The 11,192-nt window shown below is 34.7% G+C and overlaps 1 protein-coding gene across 2 annotated transcripts; it reads left to right on the top strand.

Moving 5' to 3' along the window:
• The first annotated feature begins 2,668 nt into the window (after nucleotides 1-2,668).
• On the top strand, nucleotides 2,669-6,006 carry FRS6 (FAR1-related sequence 6). 2 transcript variants are annotated; one of them, XM_039043768.2, is made up of 2 exons: nucleotides 2,669-2,873; nucleotides 3,705-6,006. In XM_039043768.2, exon 2 carries the CDS (start codon nucleotides 3,719-3,721, stop codon nucleotides 5,711-5,713), a length of 1,995 nt encoding a protein of 664 aa, XP_038899696.1. In that variant the 5' UTR covers nucleotides 2,669-2,873; nucleotides 3,705-3,718; the 3' UTR covers nucleotides 5,714-6,006. The 2 variants fall into 2 exon arrangements, with proteins under 2 accessions (XP_038899696.1, XP_038899695.1); XM_039043767.2 differs by having other exon boundaries at nucleotides 2,684-2,873; nucleotides 3,695-6,006.
• The last annotated feature ends 5,186 nt before the right edge of the window (nucleotides 6,007-11,192 follow it).

Genomic DNA, 11,192 nt, shown 5'->3' with positions numbered 1-11,192 from the left:
AAGATGGTATATCTCCACAACCTATATTATCTCAGTGTATCTCACCAATTTTAATTGTTTGTGGGCTCATTTTCGAAACGTGTTTTGTATTTCACCGTCATTTTCCTTCCGTGTATCATATATTATCTCAATGCTTGAACATGCTCGATCATACTCGATCGTTTATACTCGATCAAAACTCCTCAGAGATCAGAACTCTCCACATCCTATATCATCTCGGCGTCCCAAACAACCCATTTTAGAATGCCAAACCTATTCATCTACTGTGCCAAAACATTCCATTTGAGAAACCTCTGATTGAACATCTCCATTCGTATTTAAAAACATTCTTCCTCCGTTCACATTATGTGTTGGATTGTAGGGGTGTTCAAAAAATCCGATGACCCGAAAAAATCAATCAACCCAACCCAACCTGTGCAGTTTAGGTTGGGTTATCAACTCATTTGGGTTGGGTTGGGTTCAAATAAATGAAAATTTTATGGGTTGGGTTGGTTCATGAATTCACATAATATAACCCAAACCAACCCAAATTTATTATTAACCTTAAAACATATATGTTTTGTTATTTATAACACAATTATTTATACATATATTGATTTTAATTTTATTTAATTTTAATATTTTTTGAATAATTTATTCTTCAACAACTCTTAAAAGTAGTTTATTTGTACTTTAGAAAGAAAATTTTCACTATAAAAATTGAAATTGATTAGTTAATCTTAATTCAATATATGAAAATAATTAAATTAGGTTTTTACATATTTACGTTTTATTTCTTTTTAGAACAAAATTTTAAATAAATGACCCGATTAACCCGAACCAACCCAACCCAAATATTTCATGGTTGGGTTAGGTTGGATTCATTTTTTAATAAGGGATATTTAGGTTGAAGAAATTTACGACCCGAATAATTAGATTGGGTCTAAAAATTCTTTCAACCCAACCCAATCCAACCCATGAACACCCCTATTGGATTAGATATATCCATATGTAAGCTACATATCTTTCTTTTTGTGTGTGTGTGTGTTTCTTTACACATCACCATTCCCAAATCCCACAGTTTTTGTTTGTTACGGTGAACATGAAGGAAAAATGTTAACTATCATGAACGATGTAAATAAGATATGAATTTGTTTACGTTCCTGAAAATTTGTGGTCTTCTTATTATACGAAAAAAAAAGGAAAAAGATATGTAACTGATCTATATAATCCCTACAAAATGTACTCGATTTATGCTCTTCATTATTGTTAGGATACTTTACCTTTATTATATCACACACACGTACGTTTGAATGGTTTGATTGAAAATACATATATAGACAATAATATAAGTTGGAAGAAAGAAAACAAAAACAAAATATTTGCTAGTGAGGGAAACTCATACATGTTCATCATAATTGCTGGCCATTTAACCCATCTACAAACCTACTTCTTCAAGTTGGTCTCATATTCCGAGTTGATTTACATGAGAGTATTCGCACCAGTGTGGTGTCAAGTCGACCATACTCAGATGCCTAAGTTAATATGGGAAGTGTGTAGTTAAACTACATACATAGAGTAATGTTAGAATTCTCATTTGAAGTTTACTTACTTTTTCCTTTGGGGTCGTAATAATACTTTTTTTCTTAATACTTGCTAGTGGTTACATATAACATTGTGGTGTCAAGTGGTTGTAATTCTCAAGGTTGTAGAGCACCAGGAACGAGCTCGGCTTGATTATTTTCCAATTAGTATAATTATTTCAGTTCGGTTGGTCTCCTTGAAACCCGAAAATTTAACTTTTTCCTTTCAAGATGTACACGTCTCATGCGCCTCACAGTTTTTTATGGGCTTGACCAACCTATAGACGTTGGATTTTGCCTGAGGCAACCCTCAACAATATTTAGTTTTCCTAAATAAATTATAAATCAATCAAGGAGACAAAATAAAAAAATATGTGTCTTTTTAAAAATGACCAAATTTGGTTAGAAGGTTAAATTGTATATACACAAATATAACAAGGTATAAACGTAAAGAAAACCTCTCATTTTTTTTATCATAAAATTATGTAAGTTATTGATGCAAGCAATTCACTTTTATAAAATTATGTAAGTTATTGATGCAAGTAATTCACTTTTTTTCACTCGATTCTCATTTGGTCGTTATGTTGAACTCAAAAATAAAACAAAAGATAAATTACAAAAACTACTACTAAAGTATGGTAGTAATTGCAATTACATCATCGAACTTTCAGTTGTAAAAATTAGGTTCTCAAACTTATACATGTGTTAAAATTGGAACATCAAACTTTTAGTAATGGTAAAAATTAGTCTCCAAATGATTTTTTTTTTAAAAAAAAACCTCGAATTTATACCATTGTTACAATATCTATGTTTGAAGATCTGAATTTTAATACTCTAATTCTAACTCATATAAGTTTGACTATTTGATTTTTTATATAATTACAACTATCACAATATTTAGGGATGATTTTTGCAATTCACTTTTTTTCTTTTGATTTGTTTTCTTTTTCTTTTCTTTCTTTTTTTTTTTTTTTTTTTGAAAAATTTGCCACTAAATAACTTACGTTTGCACTTACATCTTCACATTCTAAGAAACAACAACAGCCGTTAGATCAACCAAGCTCAACAAGATCATATGAAAAATGGGCGTAGCACATTAGAACCTTGAAATAACGGAATAAGGGGAAAGTTTCGAAGCTTCCATCGCGGTGGTTGAACTCGCCAAACTTGGAAATCCACTGTACAGAAAATATAGAGGAATTCGGATCCTTACCGGACCCGACCCACCGTAGTTCTCAGGTCGACGGCGTTGTTCCTACTCGGATCACAGCTTCAGAATCGCCAAGATTTCACGTTCTTCCTCAATGTTCTGTAATTCCCTTCAATTCCCTCTTTTCTTTACTTGAACTGTGCTCCAGGGTTTAGTTTTGTGTTGTCATTTTCTATCCTGGATGTACTTTGAACTCTCTTTCGCGTATAATTGTGTTCCGGGAAGGGAAAAGTTGAGAAACGAGAGGAATGAGGTTTATTTCCGAGTTCAAAATTTGGGTAATGCGAGGATGTGAGGTTTTGTGTTGTTTGTTTGTTCTCTCAGCTGAAGGATAAGATTCAAGATTGTTGTTGAGTTATGATTTCTGGTCATTTTTAATGGTGGAGTTGTTTGGAAGTTATGTGATCAGGCCTCAGGGTTTAGGAATTTTAGTCACTGTGGGCAGGAAGGAAATCCCTAAATTTAATGTTTCGAGAACTTGAGATACACAGAAACCGATTTGTTACCTGGTGGTTTCATGTAGATTCTTGTATTGTCTGAATCATTTTTTCTAAAATATCTTCCTAATTTGTAGAAATGACTGATGAGTTTCTCTTGTTTACTTTATGGCATTGAAACCTGGTAGTTTGTGAGCTGATGGAGAGTCGAAATTGAGGAGGATTGAAAATCAGAATGCTTCATAATCTATTATCGTAATAGATTGATTTCGTTAATAGAGTTGTTAACATTTGACTCTTTATTTTGTTTTATCTCTGCGAGCTGCTGGTTTAATTTTTACTTTACTGAAAAATTTTGAGCCTAATTTGATTAAGACAAGTTTGCTGTTTATTGTCTGCCGGATCTTTCTCTGCCTACCTCAGAATTTTAAGCCGTTTTGTTTTGTAATTGTTCGCGTGCTGATTACTGATTAGAAAGCGGTTAGTTCTTGTTAGGGGTTGAATGAATTATGGGAGAACCCTCTCTTACCAGTGACCAATCACCTCATGTGGAACACAGTGACATTCATAAAGAGGGAGATGAAGATGCCCCAATTTCAGAGTTAGATGGTTATCATGGAAGGAAGGAATTTGTTGCACCCGCTGTCGGAATGGAATTTGAATCTTATGAAGATGCTTACAATTACTATAATTGTTATGCTAAGGAAGTTGGTTTTCGTGTCAGAGTGAAGAATTCATGGTTTAAGCGGAATAGTAGGGAAAAGTATGGTGCGGTACTTTGTTGCAGCAGCCAAGGTTTCAAAAGAATTAAAGATGTCAACCGATTACGGAAGGATACCAGAACTGGTTGTCCTGCAATGATCAGGATGAGGCTCGTGGACTCACAAAGATGGAGGATTCTTGAAGTTTCACTTGAGCATAACCATTTATTAGGGTCTAAGATTTACAAGTCGATAAAGAAGATGAACGGTGGTGCTAAGAGGAAGATACAATTAAGCTCTGATGCAGAAGATCGAACTATCAAATTGTATCGAGCACTTGTGATTGATGCTGGTGGCAGTGGGACATCAGATTCTAGTGTCAAAAAAGTTAGGATTTTTCCTGACCATCCAAATCATTTAAACCTTAAAAAAGGTGATTCGCAAGCCATTTATAACTACCTATGCCGCATGCAGTTGACTAACCCGAATTTCTATTACTTGATGGATCTCAATGACGAAGGTCGCCTACGTAATATGATTTGGGTTGACGCTCGATCAAGAGCTGCATGTGCTTTTTTCGGTGATGTTGTTTGCTTTGACAATTCATATTTGTCTAATAAATATGAGATTCCCCTTGTGGCATTTGTTGGAATAAATCACCATGGTCAATCAGTGCTGCTTGGTTGTGGCCTCTTGGCTGGTGAGACAACAGAATCTTATACTTGGTTATTTAGAGCTTGGCTGTCATGTACATCGGGCCGCTCTCCTCAAACAATTATTACGGATAGGTGCAAGCATTTGCAAGCTGCAATTGCAGAAGTATTGCCAAAGTCTCAACATCGCTTTGGTTTGTCATATATCATGAAGAAAGTGCCCGAGAAGCTGGGAGGACTGCGGAATTATGATGCCATCAGAAAGGCATTTAATAAAGCAGTTTATGAAACTCTGAAGGTCATTGAATTTGACTCTGCTTGGGGATTCATGATCCAGCGATTTGGAATTAGCGACCATGAATGGCTTAGATCTCTATTTGAAGATCGAGGTCGGTGGGCTCCTGTTTATTTGAAAGACACATTTTTTGCTGGAATGTCTTCCATGCGTCGAGGGGAGAAGCTAAATCCCTTTTTTAATAAGTATGTCCACAAACAAACCCCGTTGAAAGAATTTCTTGACAAGTACGAACTGGCTTTACAAAAGAAGCACAAGGAAGAAGCCTCTGCCGACATAGAATCAAGAAACTCTTCCCCCGCTTTAAAAACAAGATGTACTTTTGAGTTGCAGCTCTCTAAAGTGTTTACTAGAGAAATATTCACAAAATTCCAGTTCGAAGTTGAAGAAATGTATTCATGCTTCAGCACAACACAGTTACAAGTTGATGGTCCGTTGGTCATATTCTTGGTGAAGGAACGCGTAGTGAGCGAGGGTAACAGGAGGGAGATTCGAGAATACGAGGTTCTTTACAACAGAACAGCAGGCGAGGTTCGTTGTATATGCAGTTGCTTTAACTTCTATGGATACCTATGTCGCCATGCCTTGTGTGTACTTAATTTCAACGGGGTCGAGGAGATTCCTTCTAGGTACGTCTTATCGCGATGGAAGAAGGATTATAAGAGATTGTATGTTTCGGATCATGAAACCAATGTTGCTGATGATAACGAGCTCGTGCAATGGTTCAATCAGCTGTACAAAAGTGCCTTGCAAGTTGTAGAAGAAGGTGTAATTTCTCTTGACCATTACAAAGCTGCATTGCAAGCCTTTGAGGAATCATTAAGTAAGGTTCATGAAGCAGAAGAGAAACATTAATAACTCTGCTTGAAGACTGAAGCTCAATTGAAATAACATGCTCCTCTAGATATAAATAGCTCTTTTTTTTTTTTTTTTTTTTTTTGGGGTTATACCATTGATAGGAAAATTTTACTGTGAATTAGTGTAAAGTCGTCTTCACTTTTTTTGTGAATCTTGTGCCTGTTTATCTCTTCTCCATGAAATTGGAGGTACTAAAAGTAAGAAGAATGGGGGAGATCTAAACTAAAGGGGAAAATTTTATTCCTGGCTATTGACAGCAAAAGTTCCAATTTTAATGTTCTTTATTTGAAGAGAATGAGATCCAACCAAGAATGTTACTCTTGTCAAAACCCCGTTTCGTTTATTCTTTATGTTATTTTTTATAGGAAAGTTGTTTTAAATGGCAAACTACTGAACATATTTAACAATATGTCACAGTCTAATAAACGCGATATTTATCAGTGTGTATCAATGATAGACTGATAGAAGTCTGATAGACACATTTTGCTATATTTTTAAATATTTTGATTATTTTTTCTATACTTGAAAACAACACTTTTTTATAACTAATGAAAATATATTATCAGGGGGATAAAAATGATAATAAAATTTGTTAATTAATCCTTTAAATTTGTATAATGAATTGTGCATCTTATTGCACAATTCAATAGTGGAAGAATGATGGACCTTTTTTTATAGCTTCGTTTGAATCCACATTCTCAGTATATTCTCCAACTTTATGAATTGTTTGAATTTTTTTTTTATTCTTTTTAAAGAGAGCTCTCTTTTGTTAATGTATACGTTGAAGGTTTGAATCCACATTCTCATTATATTCTCTAACTCTATGTGAATTGTTTGGAAATTTTTGTTTTTTTTAATGTGATAGTTATTAATTTAAAAATAAAATATGTCAATGTAAATTAGGTTTAAAATTGTTTTCAAATATATAAAAATAAACCAAAATTTTTACAAATATGATAAAATTCTGATGTTTATTCGCGATAGACTACTATTTGTGTCTTGATAGACACAGATAGTAATCTATTGCGGTCTATTGTAGATAGACTATGATATTTTGTTAATAAATCTTTTTAACAATTTAATCATTAAATAATTTCCTGGTGTTCAAAATGTTTATTTGTAAAATCATTCATTACTTTCAAAGGTCGATTCTCGTCGCTGCATTTAAAAGGAAGAATTACCTCCATAATTATGATGTAATATTCTAAAATAGAAAAAGTAAAAAAAAAAAAACTAATCCGGACAATTAAAAAATAAAATAATAATAATAAACCAAATATCATTTGGTCAAAAAGTTTGTTCTATTTTTATAATTCAAGTTTGAATTTAGTGCAGTTCCTATGGTTAGTTTATTGTTGTTTTTTGTTTTTACATATATATACTCTTTCAATAAATTTTGGAAACATGATTATATGGTATCATTTCTTGCATGAAAACTACTATTATTATTTAACTAATTTCGTAAAGACCAAACTTAAAAGCTAAATTTAAAATTTGTTGAAATTTTGGAAACATGATTATATGGTATCATTTCTTGCAGTCTAAACTTAAAACCCATGTTTTGGAGGAGAGAGGAGTAGAGATGTCCAATTTTTCCACGAGGTGAGGAATGAGGGAGAGAGTGGGGGAAAAAATTCCACGTGAGCTAAACGGGAAAGATAATGAATATGTTATTATTATTATATTATATAAATATTATATTTAATTTTTTAATTTGATTATTTATTGAGAAAGATAATGAATATGTTTAAATTTAGATTATATATGTGAATAATTTGATTTATATTTATTTATTTCTACTAAAAAATTAATTAGCTTTTTTAGGCCAAAATTTAAGTAATTTATCTTTAAATTCAAATTGTCATATAAAACTAACCATAATAAACAATTTAGTGATAAAGTTAATTATTTAATTAAAATTTTCTTATTTAAATTAATTGGCTTTTTACAAAAAAAAAAAAAAAAAAAGTAACAAAAAAAAATTCCCCAAGAGGAACCCGATCCCCGTGAGGAAATCCCCACCCCCGTTGCGGAATTTCACGGAGATGGGAATGAAATGGGGAGCGGGGACAGGGATGGGAAATGGCATCCCCGACCCTGCCCCGTGAACATCTCTAGTGAGGAGATAGACCAATATAGGTTCAGTCGACTCCCACACGCGCGTCGCTGTTCGGACGTGTGAGACGCGCGTGTGTGATTATTTTTCCTTAATAAAAATATTTTTATTATTTTTGTTATTTATCTCATTGTTTTTATTTTTTAAAAAACAAAAAAAAAAATCTCAGTTGGTCGCGTCTTCTGGTCTTCCACGCGCGCATCATCCGACCACATGTTCTGCGCGCGTCTTCCGGTCGGCCTGCCTTTGCACATTCAGAGGCTACCCACACTTCTCTCTCGCGGCAGTTCAACTCTGAAGGCCTATATAAGGCGCGTCCTTCAGCAATTCAATCACATCAATTTTTTCTTTCGATTCCCATCGCTTTCCTCTGCTTTTTTCATTTCCCCGCTTCCGTTTTTCAAGCATTCAGTCAGAAGGGTATGTGATCCTATCAGTAATGGTACATTTCTGATCAAAATTTCTTTTTAGGTTGTTTTATCCTAGGGACGACGTCGCAGAATTCATGACCTGCTTGCACACTTGGGCAGAGCTGCGAAACGTCTTAAAGAGAGCGAGCTCCGCGACTTAGCCTATAACGAGTTTTTGTTTTGCAATTTTTGTTCTTTGCCCGATCGCTGTTTCCTGACCGTTTTCTATTAGATTGTTCATCGTCTGAGGGTCTTGTCGTTTACAAAAATTTTAAGACGCCTCTTGCTATATCACTAATGGCCCTCACTAGCAACAACGACATTATGACATCCAACTTCAACTGTCCATTCTGGTTCGAAGGAGCAAACTTCAAATAGTGGAAGCAAGAGATACTGTTCTTTCTTACCATCAAGAAAGTTACCGACACATGTACCAAAGATAAGTCGATCGTCCCTTTAGAAGAACCAACTAAACAATAGATAAAAGAAGTTGCTGACTGGGAGGAGAAAGATTTTCTATGTAAGAATTTTATATTAAATGGTTTGACTGATGATCTGTATGACTATTACAGCACAGTGAAGACAGTAAAGGAGGTTTGGGATGCCCTGCAAAAGAAGTACGATACTGAGGAGGCTGGGTCGAAGAAATATGCTGTCAACCGTTATCTCAAGTTCCAAATGATGGATGACAAATCTGTGGAGGCCCAGTCCCATGAACTGCAAAAGATAGCCCCATGAGATAATTATTGAAGGTATGCCTCTAGACGAACAATTCCAAGTTGTTGTTATTATTGATAAACTGCCCCCTTTGTGGAAGGATTTTAAGAACAGTTTAAGGCATAAGACCAAGGAGTTTTCCTTGGAGAGTCTTATCACCCGGCTAAGGATTGAGGAGGAAGCTCGGAAGCAGAACTAGAGGGAGGAGGTGAATGTCGTACCTGGGATACCTACCTCTATTGTGGTAAAACCTGACAAAAAATCAGAAGGAACGAAGAGGAAATATCAGAACTGTGGCTCCAGCAACCAGAACCAACATAAAAACTAGAAACTCCCTTCAGGAGAAACAGTACAGTTCATTTGCTTTAATTGTAATAAACATGGACACATGGTTAGGAACTATAGGAACAGGTGTCGTCCTGCTGGACAGGCGAACTTGATAGAAGAACTGTTAGTTGTCATGATCATAGAAGTAAATGTGATCGGTGGTTGTGAAGGGTGGTGGATAGACATTGGCACTACGCGCCATATCTGTCACGACCTTAGTCTCTTTAAAACTTATACTGAAACTAAGGGTAATAATATTTTGTCGGGGGATCACCACTCCACAAAAGTTGCTGGAATCGACAAGGTGGAATTTAAGTTTACCTCCGGGAAGACCCTTATGTTGAAGAATGTCCTGCACACTCTGGAGATAAAAAAGAACTTGGTCTCGGACAATCTCCTCAACAAAGCCGGGTTTACTCAAACCATAAAGACAGATTTATATACCCTTACCAAAAATAATGTATTCGTAGGGAAAAAGTATCAACTAAGGGAATATTCAAATTAAATTTAGACCTTAGGGAAAGGCTGTAAATGATACCTAAGTTATCCACAAATGAATTTGATAAATGTAAGTACTGTAATCAGGACAAATTTACTAAAACTCCACATAATTATGTACTTAGGATTTCTAAGCCTCTAAATTTAATTCATTCTGATTTATGTGAATTTAATGGCATCTTAACTAGGAACAGTAAAAGATATTTTATTACTTTTATTGATGATCGCTCTAATTTTACTTTTGTATATTTGTTGAAAAACAGAAATGATGCATTTGATGCCTTCAAATTATTTGTTTCTGAAGTAGAGAATCGGTTTAATAGAAACATTAAAAGACTTCATAGTGATAGGGGAACTGAGTATGACTCAGACAACTTTAGTGAGTTTTTTAACTCACATGGAATAATACATGAAAAGACCGCACCTTATTCTCCTGAAATGAACGAAAAAGTCGAAAGAAAAAATAGAACTTTAGTTGTGCTAGTAGTTGCTATTTTACTTAGTTCAGGAGCCGCATCTTATTGGTGGGGTGAGATCATCCTTACCGTGTGTTATGTCCTAAATAGAATCCCAAAGTCTAAAAACATAACTTCACCTTATGAAATACTGAAGAATAAGAAACCAAACTTGTCTTATTTTAGAACATGGGGTTGTCTAGCCTTTGTAATGATTCTAGACCCGAAAAGGAGAAAGCTAACTAGTAGAGCCTATGATTGCATCTTTATATGTTATGCCTTAAATAGTAAAGCCTATAGGTTCTATGATCTAGTAAACCAAGTGATCATTGAGTCAAATGATGTTGACTTCTTCGAGGATAGATTTCCTTTTAAATAAAGGAATAGTGAGGGTTCGGGATCTAGTGGTCTAACCCCAATTAGAAATCCTACCTCTATAGAGGAAACCGACCCAGAACCTAGAAGAAGCAAAAGAACTAGAACCCCAAGAATTTTGGGAATGACTTCCAGACCTATAATATAGAAGATCCTAAAGATCTAAAAGCTGCCTTGTCCTCAGTAGATGCCAACCTATGACAAGAAGTCATAAATGATGAGATGGACTCACTTGAGTCAAATAGGACTTCACACTTAGTAGATTTACCCCAGATTGCAAGGCAATAGGGTGCAAATGGATCTTAAGGAAGAAACTTAGAACTGATGGAACTGTTGACAAGTTTAAAGTCAAGTTAGTGGCACAAGGCTTTGGACAAAGAGAAAATATAAATTTCTTTGACACTTTCTCCTCTGTCACTAGAATTACATCAATTTATGTCCTGTTTTCTCTCGCTGCCCTTTATAACCTCGTAGTGTATCAGATGGATGCAAATACCACCTTCCTAAATGGTGAACTTGAAGAAGAGATTTACGTAGAACAACCTGAGAGTTTTGTAGTCCATGGTCAAGAAAATAAG

This window comes from Benincasa hispida, chromosome 9, assembly GCF_027475165.1.
Source record: "Benincasa hispida cultivar pf3 chromosome 9, pf3_genome.v1.1, whole genome shotgun sequence".
Lineage (NCBI taxonomy): Eukaryota > Viridiplantae > Streptophyta > Magnoliopsida > Cucurbitales > Cucurbitaceae > Benincasa > Benincasa hispida.
Note: the sequence above shows the minus strand (reverse complement) of the source record. Positions and strands in the feature narration are given on the sequence as shown.